The sequence below is a fragment of the Lynx canadensis genome, chromosome D3 (genome assembly GCF_007474595.2).
Source record: "Lynx canadensis isolate LIC74 chromosome D3, mLynCan4.pri.v2, whole genome shotgun sequence".
NCBI lineage: Eukaryota > Metazoa > Chordata > Mammalia > Carnivora > Felidae > Lynx > Lynx canadensis.
The window spans coordinates 49,901,689-49,928,915 of record NC_044314.2 but is presented as its reverse complement, the minus strand read 5'-3'; the positions used below and the strand labels follow the sequence as shown (position 1 = coordinate 49,928,915).

General features: G+C 37.3%; 1 protein-coding gene across 1 annotated transcript in view; it reads left to right on the top strand.

Moving 5' to 3' along the window:
• The window catches only part of MIB1 (mindbomb E3 ubiquitin protein ligase 1), a 122,637-nt gene that overhangs the window by 20,626 nt on the left and 74,784 nt on the right, over window positions 1–27,227 (top strand). The window contains exons 3-8 of the mRNA XM_030335688.1: window positions 1,646–1,775; window positions 3,482–3,586; window positions 6,643–6,709; window positions 8,739–8,943; window positions 18,527–18,710; window positions 26,572–26,716. Coding sequence (XP_030191548.1) covers window positions 1,646–1,775; window positions 3,482–3,586; window positions 6,643–6,709; window positions 8,739–8,943; window positions 18,527–18,710; window positions 26,572–26,716 — 836 coding nt within the window. The remainder of the gene's footprint in view (window positions 1–1,645; window positions 1,776–3,481; window positions 3,587–6,642; window positions 6,710–8,738; window positions 8,944–18,526; window positions 18,711–26,571; window positions 26,717–27,227) is intronic.

Here is a 27,227-nt window from a genome sequence, read left to right as displayed (position 1 = left end):
AGTGAGAAAAGAGCTCTGTGAAGATGGAGCTGTACATATTTTTCCAAGGTGATCTGGGCTGTTCATCTCTAGCATGGAGACTTGGCACCCCTCAATATTTGGAAATGCAAGGGCAGCCCAGAAGGCTGATTATTTTCTTCTCACTGTGCATTCTATTCTTTTAATCACTACCAAAAGAACACTAGGGCCCATTGATTGAGTCAACAGGCATTTATTAAGACTTGTGGCAGCTACTGTGCTTATGTGAATTTGAAGAAAACGAAGACACAGTATTCGTAAGGAGTTCATAAACTAAGGGATTATTTGACCAACATGATTATCATGTGATGTTTTGGACTGTATGTAGAGATTATTAGCATGAAAGTGTTTTAGCAAAGAGAGAGAGGAATATCACGAAGTGGTACAGAATTTCAGGTGATTGAGTCTTTTTACATAGATGTGAATAGTGTATAGGAGCAAGAATCTAGCCAGTCATAGGGAGGCAGCAGTAGTAGAAAAATGGATTTGGGTATTAGCCTGTCCCAGTTCAAATCCTTGGCCTGCTATTTATTAACTGAGTGGTTTTGAACAAGTTGTTTATTTTTGACTTTTGTTTATAATTTTTAAAGTTAGGGTACAATAAAGACATTGTAAAAATAAGTAGAATAATGAGATAAAAGTAGAAAAACAAAAGAGAAACCCCAAACCTTTTTGATTTTATGAATAAGAAGGATATAGAAGAATAAGGGATAGATGGTCTTGGAGAGCCAAGCTGGTCCAGATTGTTTGAGTATAGAATTTTTTCAAGGCCTGTAGTCTGCTGTAAGGATTCAATACTTTGGAGGCAAGTTAGTGTCAGGTCAAATCCAGGCCACGGATGTATTTTACTTGGTCCATACTGTGCTCTAAATTTTTGAACACCCCCCCCCCCCCACACACACCCAAATCCCTAACCCCTAACCCCTAACCCCTAACCCCTAATGTCAGCAGTGGGCCTGCATTTATTCATTTAACTCTGGTCAGCAACAGTTGGCTGAAGCAGAGTACCACCTGCACCCTTTAGACAAATCATGGTCTTCAGTTCACCGAAGTCCCTGCCACTCCCTATTGTCTTCCTTAGCGTGGGGTCAAGTGCCAGTTGGCCTTTGTCATTGTTGTGGTGTTTGTTGTCTTTCTTTGGCCTTAATTTAGGTTACTTTCCTGATGGTTTTAGAGATTTGAATTTGTCTCTTCTTAAGTGGTGAAGGAAATAGTGATACTCTGAAGTGGTTGGACTGGATTCATATGTTGATTCCATTACTATTTAGCTTTTGTGACCTTGGGTAAATCACTTACCTCTTTGAGACTCTATTTCCTCATTTGTGAAATGGGTAAAATAACAATACCTTTCTCTTAAGGAGTGTAACAGACTTTTACACATATGGTAAAAGCTCAGTAAATATTAGATATTATCACTATTCTAACTACTGTCATCATCATCATAACCTGTGGAATGTAAAGGTATTTATGTATCATGCTATTAAGTATTAACTAGAACAGAGAAAACTCTTTTATATTTTTAAAGTAACCTTTTTTATAATTTTATTTTTAAAAATAAATTGCTGTTAACCTATTTCTTTTTTTTTTAACCTATTTCTGTATAACTTAAAAATAATTTTATTTTTAGGGTTCTGTTAGAGTCTCGTAGAAAATCTAAGAAGATTACAGCCAGAGGGATCTTTGCAGGTGCCAGAGTGGTACGAGGAGTGGACTGGCAGTGGGAAGATCAGGATGGAGGAAATGGACGTAGGGGAAAGGTGAAACTTTTTTATTAATTCATCATGTTATTCTAGAATATTGTATGTTCAGAAGATTTTTATTATTATAATTGAATTTCTTGGCCCATTTTTTCCTGTGTCACTAACAGTTTTTTAAAATCTTCATTTCTTTTTTTTCCCGGAAGAAAAAAGATTGTTCCTGCTAGGTTGTAAATATTGACATTCATGGAGAAGGTTGTTGGGTAGATTTTACCTTTCCACTTTTAGGCTTCATATTGCCATTTTGTTGCCCAGAATGCTTTTCTGAGGATCCTGTTTGGGCCAGTCCTTCTTAAACAGTATGTCATGCTTTTGACATTCTTGTTACTAACATTTCACTTGAATTTACTTGTTTTATATTTCATTCCCTTGAAGGCCTGTTTCTAGGCAGCTACTTTTGTTATCCAGTATACTTAACTCTGTTGCCCTTCTCAAGTAAATCGTCCAGGAATCAAATTATAGCAGTTATTCTGAGCAGAATTTTGTATAGCCTGTTTAATTGGGGTGGGATAGCCAGAGATATTGGGGTAAGTGGGTTGTTGGTTTCATTTATTTTGGATTTTATGTTGCTTTTGCTGATTATTCATTCATTGATTCAGTCAGTCAACTAATCTTGAACATGTATTGTTTGGTGTTATGCTAGATGCTAGATGTACTGAAATGAGTAACATTTCACGTATGAGACTTAGATGTCAGTCACTATCCGTTCATTCTACTGTTACCTTCTTGAAAAAATTGTTTTTAGAATTGGTGAATGATGATTTTAGTCTTTGTCATTGGAGCACCTGGATGGCTCCATTCTTAAGAGCGTCAGAACTCTTGATTTTGGCTCATGTCATGATTTCACAGTTTGTGGGCTTGAGCCCGGCAACAGGCTCTGCACTGACAGTGTGGATCCTGCTTGAGATTCTCTGTCTCCCTCTCTCTCTCTCTGCCCCTCCCTTGCTCGTGTGTGTGTGTGTGTGTGTGTGTGTGTGTGAGAGAGAGAGAGAGATGCTCGCTGTCTCTCAAAATAAATAAATAAATAAACTTAAAAGTCTTGGTCATCTGAAAACTCTCTTTAAAAACATTTTTTTTAATGTTTAGTTTTGAGAGAGAGAGAGAGAGAGAGAGCAGGAGCAAGCATGAGTGGGGGAGGGGCAGAGAGAGAGAGGGAGACACAGAATCTGAAGCAGGATTCAGGCTCCGAGCTGTCAGCACAGAGCCCGAAGCAGGGCTTGAACTCACAAACCACGAGATCATGACCTGAGCCGAAGTCAGATGCTTAACCGACTGAGCCACCCAGGTGCCCCTAGAGAGCCGGTTTATCTTGAATCATTCTGAGGATCTGGCCAAAGATTTTAAATTTTGTAAGGAATAATGGATTTAAAATAATACACTGTTCTTAAAAGGAACCCTTTAAGAATATAAATCTAACATTTTATATTGAATTGTGTATTTTCTGATGATCTGTTACTATAATCACCAAGCCTCCCAATTCAGTATTTCTACAATGATTTTTGGAATTACCTTATAATTCCTGGAAAAATGTCTCTAATTATAATTCAGTTATATGTTAGAATTGACCTAGTTGACAAAATAGTATTTTTCATGATCCTGTTACAGAGGATGATAGCTGAAATGGTATTTAAGATTTTAAATATAATTAACTGAACTAACTTCTCCCCTCCCCTTTTAAAAATTGTTTTCTGCAACAATTCCCTTAGGTAACGGAAATCCAGGACTGGAGCGCATCAAGCCCACATAGTGCAGCATATGTTCTCTGGGATAATGGTGCTAAGAACCTTTACAGAGTTGGCTTTGAGGGCATGGTGAGTAGTAAGAATCACAAAAGATAAAAATATTAGATAGATGAAAATAAAAATAGCCCTTATTGTATTTTTTTTTGTCATATGCTTTTGTCAGAATATAGCCATCTGAATTATGAATATGCAACAGGAGAAAAATCTGTAAAGTGAGGATTTAATAAAACTACATTTTTAGTACACTTGCTTAAAGTATGTAATAGTAAATATGCTCACTTGTCCATCGACTAATGAATGGATAAAGAAGATGTGGTGTGTATACACACACACACATATATACACAATGGAATATCACTCAGCCATCAAAAAGAATAAAATCTTGCCATTTGCAAAAAAGTGGATACAGCTAGAATGTTTAATGCTCAGCGAAACAAGTCAATCAGAGAAAGGCAGATACCATGTGATGTAACTCATATGTGGATTTAAGAAATGAAACAGAAGAGCATAAAGTGGGGGGCGGGAAGTGGAAAGAGAAGAGAGGGAAACAAACCATAAGAGACTCTTAACAATAGAGAGCAAACCGAGGGTTGATAGAGGAAGATGAGTAGGGGGATGGGATAAATGGGTGATGGTCATTAAGGAGGGCACTTGTGATGAGCACTAGGTATTGTATGAAAGTGATAAATCACTGAATTCTACTCCAGACACCAATTTTGCACTGTTTGTTAACTAACTAAAATTTAAATTTAAAAAAAAAAAAGAAAGAAAAAAATAGTAAATATGATTTTGCCCTCAGTGAATATTTGGGTAACTTACTATATATTGATTGTGTAGAGCTGATCCCTTAGGAATCCAAGTTAGGGGCTTATTTATTAAAATCGATCTCAAAAAAATTTAGAATCATCTGTAAGGCTGCTCCTTGGCATGGACACAGAGTATAATATTATAATGAGGTTTTTATGGGATGTTTGTATTCTGGCTCTAGTAGCTAATAAAAGTATAAATTACAGTAGATGTTACAGTTGTTTTTAAAGAGATTTTCCCCCTCTATTTTTATTTATTTTTAAAATTTTTATTCTGGTTATTTATTTATTTTTTTTTAAGTAGGCTCCAAGCCCAGCGTGGGGCCTAATGCAGGGCTTGAACTCATGACCCTGAGATCAAGACTTGAGCTGAAATCAAGTCAGGCACTTAACCGACTGAGCCACCCAGGCACCCCTCCTTTTTTAAAGAGTAGTATTGGTAATTGAAAATGATTGACTTAGAAGCACTTTAAATTACTTAAGTGCTTAGGAGAATAATAGTGGTTTATTCAATGGATTGCCCTATATTTCTGCATTTCCTGGAAAACTGTTTAAATGTTGACCTCGGCTATTTAATTTATGAAGTACAACTAAATATATTAATGCCGAAACATTAATGCCTATCATATCTTTTCCATCTTGAATACATTCCTCCTCAAAGAATTTAAATTGGATTTTTTCCCAACTCTTATATGCCCTTGGTAGGAGGGGAAAAATATCCCACTGTCTGTTTGCCTTTAATTTATTCCGTTTATTTTTATTTTTTGATAAATTTTTTTCAACGTTTTTTATTTATTTTTGGGACAGAGAGAGACAGAGCATGAACGGGGGAGGAGCAGAGAGAGAGGGAGACACAGAATCGGAAACAGGCTCCAGGCTCCGAGCCATCAGCCCAGAGCCTGACGCGGGGCTCGAACTCACGGACCGCGAGATCGTGACCTGGCTGAAGTCGGACGCTTAACCGACTGCGCCACCCAGGCGCCCCCCATTTATTTTTAAAAGCCAGCAATGTAGACTCTAAGCAAATACTTCATTTACCAATTTTAATACTTGTATATTGCATTAGTTATCAGTTTTTCATTAGTATTAGTATTATTAGTATTTTTATGCCTTCTCCTGTTTTTAAATTGTGGATTTTTCTGGGAATTCTGACTGATTATTAACTTGCTTCAGATGAAGCCTTACAGGATGTATGTGTAGAGGTATTTAATGAGTAGTGTATATGTAGATTGATCCTTTTTGATGGCTGAGTAGTACTTCTCTGTATGATTATGCCATTATTTAATAAGGTTTCTGTTGGTGGTACCTCCATTTTTTAAAATTATTGCAAGATTTTTTTTTTTAATTGTTGTAAGCATTGTTTCAGTAAACATCCTTAGACATATCTTTGCACATTTATGGGTATATTTCTTTAGGATAGATTCCTAGAGGTGGGATTGCTGGGTTAAAGTATCACATTAAAATAATTTGACCCATGTCTCTTTGGCTGAGACTGAGCTAAATGTGATGCTCTGGTGGGAAAGGAGGCTGTAAAAGAGAGTCTCTGTGTGTGTGTGTGTGTGTGTGTGTGTGTGTGTGTGTGTGTGTGTGTATGTGTATGTGTATGTTAGGAACTATTAGATACTTTTAAATCTAAATTTTCCTAGTAACTTTCAAGGTTCTTGTAAGTTCATGTTTTCTGTACTTTTGATTATATCACTGCCTCCCCATTCAGATATTTAAATAATAGTATGTTTTCTTATAAAAACTAAGTGGGAAGGAACTTGAGTTAATCAATTTATGAAGTAAGGACTAAAGTTTATGTAAATGGAAAATTACCTGGCCGGGAACCAAAAGACTAAATTTGGTCCTATCCTTTTCTTTTTTCTGGTTGTTTAGTTTTGGATACTTTTCTTTACTAAATGAGTTAATACCTGGCTTGTATATGTCATAAAACTGGTTGAAAAGAGTAAATGAATTGAGTTCTTTTTTGTAAAAGTATTTTTAAAATAGAATGTGTTAGTTACATTTTAAATACTAGGTATTTGTTGAGGGCCTATATGTGGTGTTGAAAATATTTTAGTGGTGAAGATCTAGGCATTTTCATTTTGAACTTTAAAGGAAAGCTAAAAGTAAATAAAGTATGGCCTATCTGGAGATCAGGCTTTTAATTTTTGATGAGTGCTTTTGAAAGCAGTGTTTAGTGTTACTGTTAACCTAGAGCTACTCTTAACTTTTGCTGAGGGTATGTTCTGAATGAACATTTTTGCCTATTTTAGGTACTGAGCTATACTTGAAGTTTTCAAGCATGATTTTTCTGGTTTCTTTTCTTCTTCTTAGTCTGATCTCAAGTGTGTCCAGGATGCCAAAGGAGGTTCTTTCTACAGAGATCACTGCCCTGTGCTAGGTGAGTCAGCAGACTAGAGAAAATTACTAACTAGCAGGTCAGGGTTCTTGGAATCAGAAATCTTTAAATGGGACTTTAAAAAAAAGTTATTTAAGGGATACTTTTTGGGTTTTATTTTGTTTTTTAAAGCATTTGTTCTTTTTTATCAATTTATTTAGACTGAAAAGGTTGTCATGTCTTAAAAATTGGTATACCATTTATATGTCATATTTGAAACTTTGTCTTTAGTTATAAACGTAGTGTTGAAAAATTTTGTGTTAGATTATCAGTATGTCTTACATATTGAGAATAGAATCTGACAATTTAATGCTTATAAATTCCTTAGAAGTTTTATAAAATTGGCTTAAAAAAAAAGTTTTATTTATTTGAGGGCGGGAGGGGGCAGAGCAAGAGAAAGAGAGAGAGCGAGAATCCCAAGCAGGCTCCAAGCTGTCAGCATGGAGTCAGACTTGGGCCTCTAATCCACGAACCATGAGATCATGACCTGAGCTGAAACCAAGAGTCTGATGCTCAACAGACTGAGCCACCCAGGCACCCCTAAAATTGCCTTCTTAATACAAAAATAGTTTGAAGATTAAGGTTATATAATAAATATAATTTTTTTTTTTAATTTTTATTTTTTTAAATTATTTTTTTTTTTCAACGTTTATTTATTTTTGGGACAGAGAGAGACAGAGCATGAACGGGGGAGGGGCAGAGAGAGAGGGAGACACAGAATCGGAAACAGGCTACAGGCTCTGAGCCATCAGCCCAGAGCCCGACGCGGGGCTCGAACTCACGGACCGCAAGATCGTGACCTGGCTGAAGTCGGACGCTTAACCGACTGCGCCACCCAGGCGCCCCAATAAATATAATTTTTTATGTGCCATTAAAGTAAGGGATAAGGGAATCAAATTCTTTATTTTATAGATTCTTTATTGTGGCCACAGTAAACATTTACCACAGTATTCAGATTAAGGTTTTAGTCTGTGAATGTTTGCCTTTTCATATGAGCTCTGTGTTCCTTTTTTAAAATCATTTGATTTCCCTTCTGGCCAAAAAGTGTTATTTTTTTGCAGCATACCCTGATTTTCTTTTTCTTTTTTTTTTTAAGGAATGTAGAAGAAGTACTTATATTTTGACAAGATCATTCCTTTTCCATGTTTCAGAAATTTCCTTCTTTTGGATCTTGCTTTCACAAGAGAAGTATAGAATCAACATATTTTTTGGATCCCTCATCATAGTGTTTTATGATCATGAATCCTTTATCCCAGAGCTAGGTTTTTTTTTCTTTTTTTTTTTTTTTTTTAATTTTAAAATTTATTTATTTTGAGAGTGAGCGAGCAGGGGAGGGGCAGAGAGAGGGAGAGAGACAGATTCCCAGGCAGGCTCCACACTGTCAGTGCTTGGAGCCCAGTGCGGGGTGGGAACCCATAAATTGTGAGATCATGACCTGAGCTGAAATCAAGAGTCAGACACTTAATTGACTGAGCCACCCAGGTGCCCCTATCCCAGACCTAGCTTTGAGAATAATATAGGGAATGGGCTTTTAAATATCTAAAGATGCTCTTTAGGAAAAAAAATCAAAAGGGCCATTTGGTAAAAAATAGTACCAAGCACTTCAGAGAAGAAAATAATTTTAAGATTCTCTTTCATATTCTCTAGCTGGTTATGGTGGCTGTAGTTTGTTACTTAACCTCAATAACTGTCTAATTGTAGTTATTGCAGGAATAGTCAACAAGTCATCCAGGCAGAAAAGTGAACATTTTAAAAACCCAGAACTTTGTACTTTGATATAGGGTTATTGTTCGGTTGTTGTTATGAATCATCACATTATTTCAATTTGTGAGTCTGATTGTTTTTTTTCTTCTTATTTTTGAAGCTCCCTAGCTCCAGAATTTGATACTTACAATATATTCTCAAAACATTTTAAAATTGGAGGGTAACTAAAACTAAAATATCTAGAGCTTGCTCTTGTTTAAAAATAATACAGTTGCATGCTATTGCAGGGGTTTTCCTTTACCTTTGTCCACTCCCTCTGCAATTACAGGTGAGCAGAATGGCAACAGGAATCCTGGTGGATTGCAGATTGGTGACCTGGTGAATATAGATCTTGACCTAGAAATTGTACAGTCTTTGCAGCACGGTCATGGAGGATGGACTGATGGCATGTTTGAGACTTTAACTACAACTGGAACTGTTTGTGGCATTGATGAAGATCATGACATTGTAGTACAGTATCCAAGTGGCAATAGGTTGGTGATATTTCTTGATTTTTAGTAATGGCAAATAAAGTTAGTATATAGAAGAAAGAACCTTAGAGAAAGCAAATAATGTGCTATAATCAAAGACTCCTTTAAGCTAGCTCTTAAGATAGCAGCTAAAAATCCAGAATATGTTGGTAAAGTGGAGCGGAACAAATGATAAATGTGTGTGTGGTATGTATGTGAATTTATATGAATATGCTTATGATACAATGTTCTGTGCACTTTTTTTTTTTCCTGGAGGAGGAGAATACATTGTATTGGTATTAGGTCAAATACAGCTAAAAAGTTCTCTGTTCATAATAGACCATATCAGTTTGCCCTGAATGAGAATAAAATTAGAACTCTGGCCCATATCTCCAGTCATCTCTTGGTACCATAGCTTTTTCTTGCCACAGACGTGTGAATACACCAGTCCTTATTAGCAACATAGAATTACATGCATTTCTTCACTCTCTACCTTTGCACATACTACTTCTTCCATGCAGAATACCCTTTTCTCCTTTTCTGCCTCTTTGCCTGGATTAACTCCTGCATCCTGTAAATACTGAGCTTATATGTTTTGGGAACCTCCTCTCTTATTCCACAATCCCTGGTATATGTACATGCTATTCATATGTGTAGGTCTCCTGTTATATATGAAAATAGTTATTTATTTTACATCTAGGTTGTGAGTTTCTTGGAGCCTTTGATTTATTTGCTCTTAGGGGCTAAAGTATATTCAATTTACTGGCACGTTTATAGTATTTTATTTTATTTTTAAAAAAAATTATTTTTTATTTTACAGAGAGAGAATGTGCATGAGCAGGGGAGAGGGCAGAGGAAGAGAGAAAGAGCAGGGGAGGGGCGGAGAGAGAGAGAGAGAGAGAGAGAGAGAGAGAGAATCCCAAGAACCCTAACACGGGGCTCATTCCCATGACCCTGGGATCATGGCCTGAGCTGAAATCAAGAGTTGGATGCTCAACCCACCCACTGAATCACCCATGCACCCGTTTATAGTATTTTAAAGAAAAAGCAGTAGTCAAATTGAACAATTGTCAAAGCTTTGTTACTGATATATGCATAAAGAAACAAACTTGTTGAGGTTCCTTAGGGGAGGGGTTATATATAGGATGAAGAAAATTAACATTAAGTTGTTTCCCAGTGTATAGAATTAGCTCTAATTGTGTTCAAATCTGAAGGATACACGTGGTCATACCAGGAGGTACAGAAATAGCGTTTGACAAAATCCAAGTCCCTTTCATGATAAAAACACTAAATAAAGTAGTAACGGAAGGGAACTTCTTTGCTGGTAAAGGACATCTATGAAAACCCACAGCCTAGGGTGTCATTTAAGCATCCAGCTCTTTCTTTTTTTTATTTTTTTATTCTAAAATTTTTTTTTAATGTTTATTTATTTTTGAGACAGAGAGAGACAGAGCATGAACGGGGGAGGGTCAGAGAGAGAGGGAGACACAGAATCTGAAGCAGGCTCCAGGCTCTGAGCTGTCAGCACAGAGCCCGACGTGGGGCTCGAACTCAGGGACCGTGAGATCATGACCTGAGCCGAAGTCAGATGCTTAACCGACTGAGCCACCCAGGCGCCCCTAAGCATCCAGCTCTTGATTTTGGCTCAGGTCATGATCTTGTGTTTGGTGAGTTCAAGCCCTGCATTGGGGTCCACACCAACAGTGCAGAGCCTGCTTAGGATTCTGTCTCTCTCCTTCTCTTTCTCCTTCCCTGTGTGTGCTCTCTCTCTCTCTCCCTCTCTCTCTTTCTCTTTCTCTTCTCTTTCTTTCTCTCTCTCTCCCTCTCATACACACACACACACACAAACACACACACACACACACACACACACACAAAATGAATAAAATAAACCCACAGCTAACATCATACCGAACTGGTGAGAGACTGAATGCTTTTCCCCTAAGATCAGGAACAAAATAAAAATGTCTGCCCTCCCCACTTTTATTCAGCATTGTTCTAGAGGGTCTAGCCAGGGCAATTAGGCAAGAAAAAGAAATAAAAGGAAGAAGTAAGAGAAAAGGAGTTAAACCGTCTTTGTTCATAGATGACATGATCTTGTGAATAGAAAAACCTAAGGAATCCACAGAAAACTGTTAGGACTAATAAGTGAGTTCTGCAGAGTTGAGAGATACAAGATCAATGTAGAAAAGTCAATTGTATTTTTGTATACTAGCAATGAGCAATTTGAAAATGAAATTAAGAAAAGTTTCATTTATAGTAGCATCACAAAGAATAAAATACCTAAGAATCAGTTCAACCCAAGAAGTGCAAGACTTGGGGAGCCTTCCTGGCTCAGTTTGTAGAGCATGCAGCTCTTGATCTCGGGGTCATGAGTTTGAGCCCCATGTTGGATGTATAGATTACTTAAAAAAAAAAAAAATTGCAAGACTTGTACACTGAAGACTACAAAACATTGTTGAAGGAAATTAAGGAAGACCTAAATAAATGGAAAGACATCTCATATTTATGGACCAGAAGATCTGATATTGTTCAGATTGTGTATTAGTTTCCTAGTGTTGCCATAACAAATTACCACAAACTGGGTGACTCAAACCATGGCACCTTATTCTTTCACAGTTTTGGAAAGCTAGAAGTCCAAAATCAAGGTGTTAGGGAGATTGGTTCCTTGTGTAGGCTCTGAGGGAGAATCTGTTCTATGCTTCTCTTAACTTCTGGTGGTTGTTGGCAATCCTTGGTGTTCCTTGGCTTGTAGATGCCATTTCTCTGCCTCTGTCTTCACATGGCCTTCTCCTCTGTGAGTCTGTGTGTCCCTGTGTCTTCACGTGGCCTCCTTTTTTGGGGGGGAGGTACACATTTTATTTTAAATGCATTCAAATCGACTGTTTGAGACTGAGAGCCATATGATCAGTCCTCCAGCCCAATATTTTATTTTGGTGCAGCTTAACCATCCATGAGGAAAGAACCCTGAGGAAACATAGAAGTAAGTTAATTGAGCTCATGATAATTCTAAAATCTTTTACAGAGAAAATGACCAAAGCTGATTTCACATGACCTTCTTATAAGGACACTAATCATTGGATTTAGGGCCCACCCTAATCCAGTATGACTTCATTTTAACTCGATTAAATCTGCAATGACCCTGTTTCTAAATATGGTCCCATTCAGAGGTATTGGGGATTAGGAGTTCAACATATTTTTTGGATGACATAATTCAGCCTATAACAGATGCCAGTTTTTCCCCAAACTAATCAACAAATTGAATGCAATCTGTATCAAAACCCTAGTACCTTTTTTATACAAATTGACAATCTATTTCTATAGTTCATATGGAAATTCAAGTAACCCAGAATAGCCAAAGCAATTTTAAAAAGAAAAACAAAATTGGAGGACTCACACTTCCTAATTTCAAAATTTATGATAAAGGTATAGTAATCAAGACAGCCTATTATTGACATAAGATGGACATATAGATCAATGGAACAGAACTGAGAGTCTGAGAATAAGCCCTTGCATTTAAAGTCATTTAATTTTTGACAAGGATCCAATACAGTTCAGTGGGGAAAGAATAGTCTTTTCAGTAAATGATGCTGACAATATATATAGGCATACCTTGGAGATATTGCAGGTTCGGTCCAGACCTCTGTAATAAGGAGAGTCAAATGAAGTTTTTGTTTCCCATTGTGTATACAAATTATGTTTACACAATACTGTAGTCTATTAAATGTGCAGTTATACTGTAAATATTGTCCAAAAATGCTAACTATAATCTGAGCTCTTTGCGAGTTGAAAACTTTTTACTGCCAACCTTAATGTTGATGGCTTCTGCCTGATCAGAGTGGTGGTTGTTGAAAGTTGGGGTGGCTGTGGCAATTTCTGGTGACAACAGTGATGTTTGCTGCATTGATTGACTCTTGCTTTCATGAATGATTTCTCTGTGGCATGCAGTGCTGTTGGATAGCATTTTACTCACAATAGAACTTCTTAACAGAACTGGAGTCAGTCTTCTGACATCCTACCTCTGCTCTATCAACCAAGTTTATGCAATATTCTAAATCCTTGTTTTCATTTCAACAGTCTTCACCCTATCTTTGCCTGGAATTAATTCCTTCTCAAGAAACCACTTTCTTTGCTCATCCGTAAGAAGCAACTCCTCATCTGTTCAAAAGTTTTAGTATGGGGTTATGGTAATTGAGTTATATCTTCAGTCTCCACTCTTAATTCTAGTCCACTCCTAATTCTTTTTTTTTTTTTAATTTTTTTTAATGTTTATTTATTTTTGAGACAGAGAGAAACAGAGCATGAACAGGGGAGGGGCAGAGAGAGGGAGACACAGAATCCAAAGCAGGCTCCAGGCTCTGAGCTGTCAGCACAGAGCCCGATGCGGGGCTTGAACTCACGGACCGTGAGATCATGACCTGAGCCGAAGTCGGACGCTTAACCGACCGAGCCACCCAGGCGCCCCTCCACTCCTAATTCTAGTAATCTGCAGTTACTTCCTCCACTGAAGTCTTGAACCCCTCAGGGTCATCCATAAACATTCAAATCAACTTCGTCCAAACTCCTGTAGTTGGATATACAGGATATACAGGATATACAGGATCAACAGTAGTTGATATTTTGACCTTTTCCCATGAATCACAAATGTTCTCAATGACATCTGTAATGGTGAATCCACTCCCAAAGGTTTTCAGTTTACTTTTCCCAGTTCATTGGCGGAATCACTATCTATAGTAGATATAACCCTATGAAAATATACTTTTTATTTCCTTTTAATTTTTTGAGAGAGAGTGTGAGTGGTGAGGGGCAGGAATGAGAGAGAGAGGGAGGGAGGGAGGGAAAATCTTAAGCAGGCTCCACACCCAGTGCGGAACCCAGTGTGGGGCTTGGTCTCACGATTATGAGGTCATGACCTGAGCCAAAATTAAGAGTTGGATGCTTAACTGACTGAGCCAACCAGGTGCCCCAATGAAATGTATTTTTTTTTTTAACATTTATTTATTTTTGAGACAGAGAGAGACAGAGCATGAACGGGGGAGGGTCAGAGAGAGGGAGACACAGAATCTGAAACAGGCTCCAGGCTCTGAGCTGTCAGCACAGAGCTCGGTGCGGGGCTCAAACTCACGGACCACGAGATCATGACCTGAGCTGACGTCGGACGCTTAACCGACTGAGCCACCCAGGCGCTCCGATGAAATGCATTTTTAATGTTTGTTTATTTTTGAGAGAGAGCAAGAGTGAGTGTGCACAAGTGGGGGAGGGGCAGAGAGAGAGGGAGACACAGAATCCAAAGCAGGCTCCAGGCTCTGAGCTGTCAGCCCAGAGCCCGCTGCAGGGCTTGAACTCAAGAACTTCAAGATCATGACCTGAGCCAAGGTTGGGTGCTTAACCATTGACCCACCCAGGTGCCCCGATGAAATGTACTTTTAAATCCTAAAATATAAGACTGTGTGACCTTGGATTAGATAGTGGTTTCTTACATACGACCCCCAAGGCAGAAGGACCAAAGAAAAAGTGAATAAATTGGACATCATCAAAATTAAAAAATTGTGTTTTGAAGGAAACTTTGAGTGGGAGAAAATATTTGCAAATCATATGCCAGACTTGGGACTTGTATCTAGAATATATAAAGAACTCTTATAATTCAACAACAAAAGACAACTAACCCATTTAAAATATGGACAAAGGATTTTTATTTTTTTTCAACGTTTATTTATTTTTGGGACAGAGAGAGACAGAGCATGAACGGGGGAGGGGCAGAGAGAGAGGGAGACACAGAATCGGAAACAGGCTCCAGGCTCTGAGCCATCAGCCCAGAGCCCGACGCGGGGCTCGAACTCACGGACCGCGAGATCGTGACCTGGCTGAAGTCGGACGCTTAACCGACTGCGCCACCCAGGCGCCCCTGGACAAAGGATTTTTAAACAACAGAAATTCATTTTCTTACAGCTCTGGAGGCTGGAAGTCCAAGTTCAAGTTTCCATTAGGGTTGGTTTCTGTTGAGACCACTTCCTGGCTTATAGTTGGTTGCCTTCTCACTATGTTCTCCCATGGCCTTTTCTCTGTGCATGCTCAGAGAATGACATCTCCTCAATCTGTTCCTTTTCTTATGAAGACATCAGTCTTGGTGGATTAGCATCCCACCTTTCTGACCTCATTTAATTTTAGTTATTTCCTTAAAGGCTCTGTCTCCAAATACAGTCACAGTAGAAGTTAGGAGTTAATACCTACGGAAAGATGCTTAACATTATTAGCAATTAGTTAGTAGGGAAATGTAATTCAGAATCACAATGAGGAATGTAAATGTAGGGAAATGTAATTCAAAATCACATACTAGAATAAAATAGTATATAATTACAAGTGTTGGTGAGGGTGTGGAGAAATTAGAACCAAAGCCTCGTACACTGATAATAGGAATGTGAACTGGTCTTGATGCTTTGAAAATATAGTTAGCATATGACTCAGCTGGTCCACTCTTAGGTTTACACTCAAGAGAATTGAGGGGCGCCTGGGTGGCTCAATCGGTTGAGCATCTGACTTCGGCTCAGGTCATGATCTCGCAGTTCATGGGCTTGAGCCCTGCGTCGGGCTCTGTGCTGACAGCTCGGAGCCTTGATCCTGTTTCGGATTCTGTGTCTCCCTCTCTCTCTGCCCCTTCCCCACTCATGGTCTGTGTCTCTCTGTCTCTCAAAAATTAATAAACGTTAAAAAAATTAAAAAAAAAAAGAGAATTGAAAGTGTGTCCACAAGAAAACCTGTACATGAATGTTTGTGGATGCATTCTTAATAACAGCCAAAATTTGAAACATCCCAAATGTCTATCATCTGATGAATGGATAAACAAAATATGATGTATCCATACAGTGGAATCTTATTCAGCCATAAAAAGGAATGGAGAACAGAATACTGACATATGCTGCAAATAGATAAATCTTGAAAATGTTATGCTGGAAAGAAGCCAGTCACAAAAGGTCACGTATTATGTGATTTCTGTAAAATATGCAGAATAACCAAATATGTAGTATCTTACTAATTATTGAGGACCAGGGAGAGGGGTGAACGTGGATTGACTGCTACTTGTCATGGAGTATTTTTCTATGGTGATGAAAATGAAATTAGATAGTGCTTGGTGGTACAAGGCTGTAAATGTACTAAAGCCACCCAATTAAACACTTGAAATGAGGGAACTATATGGAATGTGAATTTTATCTCAAAGCTCTTAATAAAAAGAGGAGAAAATCTTCAGTTTAGTACATACTGACATTTAGTGTTACTTTTTACTAACATTTTGTGTTATCTTGTTTGTTGTTTGGAAATGTTAAGCTAAATTGGCATTATTACTTGCCAAATTCTTTCTTGGTCAGAACTTGGGCAGTAGTGTTAACAGTAACATAATATGAATTCTAGAAAGTAACCTTTTTTTCTGTTCTGTTTTTTTAACAAGGATTTATTAAGTACTTATCCTGTATTAGCCCTGTGATTAGCACTGGGATTTCAAAGACAATTAAGACATGGTCCCTTGCTTTGCATGGGTTTCCTTTTTAGTTTGGATGGATAAAACCAGAAATAACTGCATTAAAATGTAATTGCGATAGGTGAGTATTCAGGGTATTCTGAAGGTACAAAAGAAGAGTGGTCATTTCAGGTAGGCAAATCAGAGAAAACTTCAGAGAAAAAATTACCTTTGGAGTAAACTTAAAAGATGGACTCAGTTTTCACCAGGGAGGGAGGCACTGTAGGCAGAGGGAACAACTCGAGTAAGTACTGCTGTGTTTCAAGCACTGTAATAGGTCAAATAAATTTTGGAATATTGGGAGCAAGGTAAAAAAGCACTGATTGTAAGGCTAGAAAGAAATCTTAAAAAACTATTTTTTAAAAAATCTTTATTCTTGAGAGAGAGATAGAATGTGAGTAGGGGAAGGGCAGAGAGAGACAGGGAGATACAGAATCCGAAGCAGACTCCATGCTCTGAGCTGTCAGTGCAGAGCTTGACATGGGGCTCGAACTCACTGCAAGATCATGACCTGAGCCGAAGTCGGATGCTTAACTGACTGAGCCACCCAGGCACCCCTAGAAAGAAATCTTTGCATATCTGATTTTTATTCTTAACTGGTCAGAGACACTTCTTTCTCTTTGTGGTTGCTTTAGAAAGAAGAATTTATTTCCATGGTTACAGGAAGTTAGTAACAGGTTTTTATATGTTAAGACCTCTCATTTAAATTAAATAGAGGAGGATATAATAGTGCCATATTGTAAAAGCTTATTCAGGGAACCTTTTTTCTTTGGAGTGACATATAGGACTGGGGGAACAGAAATGGTAACAGCATTGAAAAATGCTTAATGGGGGCGGCTGGGTGGCTCAGTTGGTTAAAGTGTCCAACTTTGACACAGGTCATGAACTCATGGTTTGTGACTTCGAGCCCCACGTTGGGCTCTGTGCTGACAGCTCAGAACCTGGAGCTTACTTCGGATTCTGTGTTGTCTCCTCTCTCTGCCCCTCTCCCGATTGCACTCTGTCTCTCTCTCAAAACAAAATAAACTTTAAAAAAAAAAGAAAAAAAAAAAGAAAAATGCTTATGTGTAGCAGAGAAGAATATGTAGCAGTGATTGCAGTCATGTGAAATACCCATGTATGACAAATTAAAACTAGATATTGTTTTTATCCATGAGATTATTAATGGTATGGAGAAATAGTACACTCTCTAGAGCCAATTTGGCTCTGTCGGAATTGTAAACAAATACATATGGTGATTAGGTGGCTTTTTAAGAATCACTAATGAAATACTGACCCTGTTTGCACAAAGATGTACATACGATGATGTTCTTTATAGTATTGTTTGTAATAGTGAAAATTTGGAAATACTTTAAAAGATAGTAGGAGAATGGTTAAATGCATTAATGTATAACCATGTAATGGACTGCTGTAGCCACTGAATTGAAATAAGTAGGTCTATTTCTGTGACATTGAAAATAAATCTTCCAAAGTACATTCTCTGAGAAAAAAGAAGTCCCAGAATTTTATTTATATATATGTATATATGTGTATATGTGTATATATGTATATATACATACATATAAATATAAAATATATAAAATCTGTTTATGAAAAAGGAAGCAACTCTGTATGTTAGAAGTATCAGTGCACTAATAGAAGATCACAGGGATACACAATGGAGTGTTTGTGTCCCAGTTTCATTAGATTTTTTTAATTGAAGTATATAGTTGACACCACAGTGAGTATTTACAGTGGTTTGGGGATGGGATAGGGGATGGGGATCCAGGTGTGTTTGTGTGAAATGGAAATTTCACTTTCACTTTATATGTTTCTGAAAGGTTTTAATATTTAACAGTAGTGTATTTTATAACAATTTTTAAAACGTAAGGGGAAACTAGACAGAAGGATCGTATTAGGGTGTGAGATTACAGGTAAGTCTTTCCTTAAATATGTGTAATTATAAAAGGGAAAATAAATTGTTCAGGATATAATTGCAAAGGATTGCTTTACTGTGCTCATGTGTTAGAAAATTTTTTTGCCCTGCAATGTTTAAGAATGTTGTGTTAAAATTAAGTAAAGTTACCTATTTTGAGTTTTGGCTTTGATTTTTAGGTGGACCTTCAATCCTGCCGTTCTCACTAAAGCAAACATTGTCCGAAGTGGGGATGCTGCTCAAGGTGCAGAAGGAGGTACCTCACAGTTTCAAGTGGGTGATCTTGTACAAGTTTGTTATGATCTGGAAAGAATCAAACTTCTACAGAGAGGACATGGAGAATGGGCTGAAGCTATGCTCCCAGTAAGTATATCTAAAATAGTTTCAGACTAGGAATAATGAAACAGTTTTAGACTAGGAATTACATTATATGTGTGTAGATTTAAAAAATATTTGAAGTTTGGAAACTAAATTAGCATAATTCTTCAAGAATTGTACTTGGGGGCACCTGGGTGGCTCAGTCAGTTTAAGCGTCCAACTTTAGCTGAGGTCATGATTTTGAGGTTCATGGGTTTGAGCCCCAAATTGGGCTTTGTGCTGACAGCTCAGAGCCTGGAGCCTGCTTCAGATTCTGTGTCTCCCTCTCTCTGTCCCTCCCTCAGTTGCACTCTGTGCCTCTCTCTGTTTTCATTGGCTGCTAGGCATACTTATGTCTTTTATTGTCTAATTTGTTCCAGTTAAATTAGCCCAGGAAGGTCCATGTAGGGCTACAGTTAGTAGTGTTTTAAAGAGCTGTTACTGGAGAATGTAATGTAGGTGGAAGGTAACAGGGACTTCCCTGATACTTAATCCCAGAATGAGAGAGAGATGCTCATCCAGTTGCTAGCAGTGCTGGACCACCACTGCTTGCCTTAGTTGGGGGCCTGCCTCTCTAAAACTTAGAGTATGAAAGAGCAACTCTGAATGTGTGCCTTCTGAGCTGCCTTTGCTCCCAAAGAGTTATGGTGTAATTTTTAACTTATTCATTCGACACATTTTTCACCAAATGTTCAGGAATAACAGAAAAATTTGTTTGTTCTGCCCTTTTTGCATCCATCCTCTTTCTCCATCTGTCCCTCGCTCTTACCTTCTGTCCCTTCCTTCTGTACTACTACCCGTTCTGTTCTGCTGCCCCCCATACTTTCTTGCCCTATATCCCATTTCCTTCCACTTTGCTGTGTCCTCGTGTTTAGCCCTCCACTTTGCTACCCCTACTCCTTTCTCATCCAGTCACAAAATTTGTCCTATCCTGGCCACCCCACACTCCACCCGAGTCCCATCCCATTCAGTGCTTCCTTCCTTTACTGTGTACCCCCCCTCCCATCTCTCTTCATGTCTCATCCCCCTATCCTGTATTGTCTAGTGCTCTGTCCTGGCCAGCACCATCTCCTATCTCGTCTAGCCCTCTGCCTCCTCCCATCCTGTCCATTACCCCCTCCCTGTCCTTCATGTTGTGCTGCCCTTCCATCAGTCCATCCTTCCTTTCTGCCTTGCTTCCTTGGCAGATATTTTAGCACAAACAATGTACCTATTAGGCTTCAAAGATTTAGTAGTGAACAAAACACAAAGAAATCTATTGTTATGGTGTTTTCATTCCAAGACATTTCATAGTTTTCAGATGCTGCCGACATCATTTTTTTATTGTTTTAGGTAGGTAGTGACTAAGTGATAGTTGTCTGTGTTGCAGGAGCTGTATTTTAGAATTCTGGTGTCAAAAAATTAAGTTCCATATGATCTTTTGTTTGCTTTTATTAAAGTTTATTTTTAGACAGAGTGTACATGCATGTGCACTAGTGGGGGGCGGGCAGAGAGAGAGAGAGGGAAACAGAGAATCTCAAGCAGGCTCCATGCTCAGTGAGGAGCCCAGTGCAGGTCTGGATCTCAAAACCGTGAGATCATGACCTGAGCTGAAATCAAGAGTCAGCTGCCCAACTGACTGACCCACCCATGTGCCTTTTGTTTGCTTTTGATAGTAACGTTGGTTAAAAAATGTATTGATGTACTTTAAGCCTATGTTAGTTAAATGGAATCTTTTGACATGTTTTATATGAGATACATATATTATTCAAGATTTTTTTATAGTCAAAATGTTTTTGTTTTTCCCCTTAGCAGTGACAGCTTATATATAGCAGTGTATGTCTTTTGTGTGCCTAGTTATTCTGAGCACTGTGCTAAATGATATATATATATACATACATATATATATATACACACACACACATGTGCACACACAGATATGTGTACACACACAAACACATACACAGACTTTGTCATAGGAGCATTATAAGCAGATGGTTGTATGGCATCTTTATTTTAAAGATGAGGAATCAGAGCTAAGTTTCTGAACTGAAGTTTGAACTCAAATCTGTTTTACTTCAAAGCCTAAGTGCTCTATCTCCCATAGTAAGCTTTTATATAAGCAAAACCTGTAGGTTATAGCTAGAGGGGAATTCTTGGGTTCCACTGGTGATGGTGTAGAATTTTAATTTTCCTAAATTGTCTTGATAAAAATAGTCAACAACTAGATTAGCATAACCAAAAAAAAAAAAAAAGGCGCAAGCATCTATATTAAAACCAGGTGACAGAGTAGCCAATTGAACCCTAAAATATGAATGAGTAGTGAGAAAACACTGACAGCTACTGGGTCTATATCTGTTTGTCTGGCAGCAGAGAGAATTAATGGGAATCAGATGGACCCAAGAACAAGGGAGCTCCAATATAGCTAACAAGTATTCATTGGCTAGTATAGTAGATGAATGTGGAAACAACAGCTAAACCTGGGAGGGCATTTGCAGACCTCATTTTGGGGTGAGGGTAATAGGTCCATGCCAAAGTTTGAAGGGGCTTGAGCAGCCTGAATCTGTAAACTCTCAGAATGAATCAGCCACAGCTCCCTTTCTGGGCAGAGCCCTCCATTAAGGAGAAGGTGCTGGGAATAGAAACTAAATTGAGTAGGATAGAGACAGTAGGGACAGAGGAAGGATAAAAGTTTGAAGCGATCATAATCAAATCCCCATACATAGCCCGAGGCGGGGCTAGATCCCATGAACCATAGATCATGATCTGAACTGAAATCAAGAGTCAGACACTGAACTGACTGAGCCACCCAGGCACTCTGAAATGGATCATAATTAGAAATGAGGTGATAGAACTTAGGAAAGAATTGAAAAGGAAAGATAATTTCAGAAATGAGGAGTAAGCTTGATGCAACACATCAAATAAATATAACATAATGCCTTTAAGAGAAACAAGGTAAAAGGAAGAAAATTTTTTAAATAAAAAAGGTAAAAAGTATTTCAGGGAAAGTGACAAATATAGATTACCTAATATATGTGTATTAGGAGTCCTTGCAAAAAAGGAAAAACAAAAGACAAAGCAGTGGACTATAAAGCTACTAAAATTTGTAATTCCAGGAAAAATGCCCCTGAATTAAAAACTTTAAAGCTAAATGTTAAAAGGATACATTGTATAGCTGGGAAAACTGAGAACACCAAACACTGAGCCATTTTCTGGTAAATAATTGAATCTTCAAGAAAAGAAAACAATTCTTTGGGTATCTAGGGAAAAAGGTCAGGTTTTACTTACAAAGAAAAGAAAATCAGATTATTGTTAAGGAAAAAAACTGATCTCTGCTTTGTGATCTCAGCGAAATAACATTTTTTAAGATACTCAAGGAACAAAAATGTAAGCTAAGAGTTTTATATATAACCAACTGACTTTCAAGTATAAAAGCTACAAGTTGCTATGAACATGTAAGAATTTATAGAATCTTGTTCCCATTAGCTTTTTCTGATTAATCTCCTGAAAAATGTTTCAGACAACCGACATGAGAGATATCAACTGAAAGCTGATAGTGATCATTAAATATGTATTTATTTGTTGAACTAAGATTAAATGATGGTTAAAGGAAGAGGTAGAGTCTGTATAATGGTTTTATGCTCTAACAACTCAGATAAAATGTAACTTTATAGAGTATAACTCAAAAAATGGGGTGGGAATGGAGAGAGCATATATGGAAAGTTTAGCAAGCTGCTCGATTGCCTTTTAGTTATTATGTGGAACTAAATACTATTATTTTAAACCTATATATATATATATTTTTTTTTAAATTTAAATTTAAGTTAGTTAACATACCGTATCATCTTGGTTTCAGGAATAGAACCCAGTGATTCATCACTTGCAAATAACACCCAGTGCTCATCCCAACAAGTGCCTTCCTTTTTTTTTCTTTTTTTTTTTTTTAATAATTTAACTCTATTTTTTATTTTTTATAATTTACATCCAAATTAGTATATAGTGAAGCAATGATTTCAGGAGTAGATTCCTTAATGCCCCTTTAAATTTTTTTTTTTTAATGTTTTTATTTTTGAGAGAGAGAGAGAGAGAGAGAGAGAGAGAGAGCATGAGTGGGGGAGGGGCAGAGAGAGAGGGAAACAGAATTTGAAGCAGACTCCAGGCTTTGAGCTGTTAGCACAGAGCCCGATGTGGGGCTAGAACTCACAAACCATGAGATCATGACCTGAGCTGAAATCGGACGCCTAACTGATTGGGCCACCCAGGCGCCTCCCAACAAGTGCCCTCCTTAATGCCCATCACCCATTTAGCCCATCCCCCTTCCCCCATCTCCCCTCTGGTACCCCTCAGTTCTCTGTATTTTAGAATCTATTATGGTTTGCCTCCCTCTGTGTTTTTATCTTATTTTTCCTTCCTTTTCCCTATGTTCATCTGTTGTGTTTCTTAAATTACATATATGAATGAAATCATATATTTGTCTTTCTAAACCAAAATATTAGGGAGAAAGAAGGTAAGGGTAAGAACATGAATGACTAATTTCAATGTTGTACATACTAGGGAACCAATTGACTCACTCTGTCTCTCTTTTTTTTTTTTTTTTGAAGAGGGAATAAGGTTTTATATATATATATATATATATATATATATGTATAAAATACTAGTATTATTGTAAGTATAACTAATTAGGACAATGCAGAGTTCATGTGACAAAAAGCAAACAATGGAGGGATTAACCGTGAAGTTAAAAAAACATGTTTCATATCTAAAAAAAGGAATATGGTGTAGGGAGAAAGGTAGATAGGAGACATCTTTGAATATATCTTGTTTTATAGATTTGATTTAAAACCACATATATCTTTTATACAATTATTAAGCAAAATTAAATTCAAAAAGGAAGTTCCTGAAAGTAGAAAATAAAATGAAATAAATGAACCTAAATGTGTTTCCTGTTGTCATAACTGTACAGAGAAAAGTACAGGTGATTTTTAACACAGTTGTTTGTCTTTATATCTTTTTAGGAAGAATATACACTAAAGAACTGCCTATAAAAAGGGATTTTTAACAATTTGCATTGATCTTGTTGTCTGTGGTAGTGCTAATATTATTATCCTGAGATTGTTTTATGTGTGATGTGACAAAAAAACAAAACAAATGAGTAGTTATATGATAATTTTAATTCTGTTATCCCCAGTGACTTTGAGAACCAGAATGATCAGAGTGGGAAAAGGAGATATGAATGTAACATAGAAGAGGCTAAGTAAAAACCCTGTAGTCTTGAATTTGAATTGGAAGAATGTTTGAACTTATGATTTATTTTATCATTAAAACAAAACATCTCCTCCCCTTCCCCCCCACTATTTCCTAGCTTTGTCCATGAAAAGACCTAGAAACAGTAACCATTCTAATAACAATACCAACCTTAGTGCCCAGATTACAGTCTTTTTTTTTTTAATTTTTTTTTTTAACGTTTATTTATTTTTGAGACAGAGAGAGACAGAGCATGAATGGGGGAGGGACAGAGAGAGAGGGAGACACAGAATCAGAAGCAGGCTCCAGGCTCTGAGCCATCAGCCCAGAGCCCGACGCGGGGCTCGAACTCATGGACCGCGAGATCGTGACCTGAGCTGACGTCAGACGCTTAACCGACTTAGCCACCCAGGTGCCCCCAGATTACAGTCTTGAAATAGCCTTTCCCTCTGTATAGAAACCAGTCTTTGGAGAAATGGCTAATTCTAGCTCTTTGGAAGTGAACAAGATGAGTCTCATACCAGGTAGCAAGGAAGCTATCAAAGATTTCTAGGTCATGTTAAAAGGATCTAGCAGCCAATTTGAAGTGTTTCTTATTAAATACAGAGAAAGATGAATTTATTAAATTATATCAATTAGCAAAATTCAGATTGTAAGAAACTTTATAGGACAGTTGACCCTGTTTGTTCAACAAATAATTGGCAAAGAAAAATATATGTATACATATATTTTTGGACTTTATTGGAACTTGATTTAAGCATACTGACTTTATTGGACTTTATTTTGGACTTTATTGGAACTTGATTTAAGCATACTGAAGAATTTTATCATTTATGAAGCAATTGGAAATTTGAACACTGGTATTTTATGATATTACAGAGTTGATAATTTTGGGAGGGTTGGTAGTAGTATCAGGTTTGTTTTTTTTTTAAGTTTATGTGATGAATAGTACAGGGAGTAACAATAGGTAGGGGAGAATAAGATTGGCCATGAGCTGAAAATTGTTAAGAGTTGATGGGTATACAGGGATTCAATATACTATTGTCTTCTTATGTATGTTTGAGACTTTCTATAATAAGCGGTTAAGGGGGGAAAACAAGGAATGCAGCCTCATAGAGTTTGAGAGGATGGAAAATTCCAAGAGGAAATGTGTAATGAGAAGTTAAAATTGGTGTGTGTTGGAGGGCAGAGAGAGGAATAAATGGGGCTATAGAATTATATTTTGGAGTCTTTGGAAATAAGGTGATAGTTGTCAGAGTAGATTACATTTTTAAGGAGGAAGAGTAAAAAACTAAGGAATAAAATTTGGGGAAGAATGAATAGATTTAGGGATCTGAAAATGGACAAGGAGCCAGTGAGTGAAGAAAGAGAAGGAATAGGCAGAAAGGTTAGACTGTCATTCAGAAATCAAAGGAATAGTTTCAAGAAGTTAGGGTCCAATGCTGTGGAGAGATCAAAAAATAAAGCACTCAATCAAGGGCAGTTTACTCTGTGTTAGGAAGTAGTCAGATATTGTCAATATTCTAAACTAATTTTCTAGTATTGTAATTTGCTATTCTCTTGTGTTGAAGAGAATGGGTTTTGGACTGGAGTTTGAAATGGAGCTAATAGTACTTAATTTTCAGGATTTTATGTATTAGGTAAGTCAATATGTATAAAGCTCTTAGAATACTATCTGCCACATGGTAAGAGTTGCCGCTGATTGTGTTCTGAACCCAAATGCCCCTTTCCCTGTATATTTAATAAGCATGTTATTTCTACCTACTTCTGTCTTGGAATCAGTACTGATTCCCATTTTGGTGTAAGTAATTTGTTTTAGAAATCAGGTTTTATTTTTTTAGGCTACATTAATGATGGATTTTAGACTATTTAATTTACAAATTCTCAAGATGTAACATAAGATTATGGGATTAAAAGGTTGAATATCAAAAAGCAAAATTTTGTGAACTTTTATAAATGATAGACTGTCATGATATTTTTGATTTTATATTCTTTTTTTTTTTTAAGTTTATTTTGAGAGAGAGAGAGAGAGCGTGTGCATGCACGAGCGGTGGAGGGGCAGAGAAGAGGGAGAGAATCCCAAACAGGCTCTGAACTGTCAGCATGGAGCCAGTGCTGGGCTTGATCCCATGACCATGAGATCATGATGTGAGCTGAAATCAAGCATTGGATGCTCAACTGAGTCAGCCACTCAGACCCCCTTGTTTTTATATTCTTGTGGAAGTATAGTAGTTTTGTTTATTAAAATTTTTTTTTAATGTTTATTTTTGAGAGTGAGAGACAGAGTGAGTGTGAGGAGGGGAGGGGCAGAGTGAGAGGGGGACAGAGGATCCGAAGCAGGCTCGGCACAGATAACAGTGATCCCCATGCAGGGCTCCAACTCACTAACCATGAGATCATGACCTGAGCCAAAGTCGGACACTAAACTGACTGAGCCACCCAGATGCCCTGTTTATTAAAATGTTTTTTAGGGATGCTCTTTAAAGTTTGTAAATAACCCATTTGAAAATGATTGTCCTTTAAATGTTTTTTCTTTAGTAAAAAAGAAAAATTAATACTTTAAACGTGTAAGAACTGGTGATCTATTTTTACGGTACGTACTTTAGACTTGACAACATGAACTAAATTTTTTTTTTTTTTTAAGACTTTAGGTAAAGTTGGCCGAGTACAGCAGATTTATTCAGACAGTGATTTAAAGGTGGAAGTTTGTGGAACATCTTGGACATACAATCCAGCAGCAGTTTCCAAGGTGGCATCTGCTGGATCAGCCATTAGCAATGCATCTGGTGGTATGTTTGTATCGTGTTTCTTTAAAAGTAATATGGTTTACATTAGAACCTTTGCTAATTCCTCAGTTCTCATGTACAGATAATGTCATAGATAACCTCACTTGAATGTCAACTAACTTCTGCATTTTCACTACAGGTGTTTTTTGTTTTGTTTTGTTTTGTTTTTTTCCATATGGTGAACAGTTTTTGTTCTGGCTGAGGTATGCCCTGGAAAATTTCCATAAGTAGGTGCTTTTTCTTGGATATTATATCAAGGGTTAATTCAATATTGTACCCTTTAGTCAGAACTTATCACTTTCTTAGACTGTTTTATTCTCTTTTTATTTTCAATGTTATTGCTAGCAGATGGCTTTCTTCCTGGATATTTTTACATATCGGCCATATTTATGTCTTACTGTTTAATAAGAGTTATTATACATGCCACAATAAGTAGAAAACCATTTTGAAACGTGAATAAGCTGGATGCTCAGGTAGACTCATGCCCAAAGTCTTTCCTTCCTGTGCTCCAGCT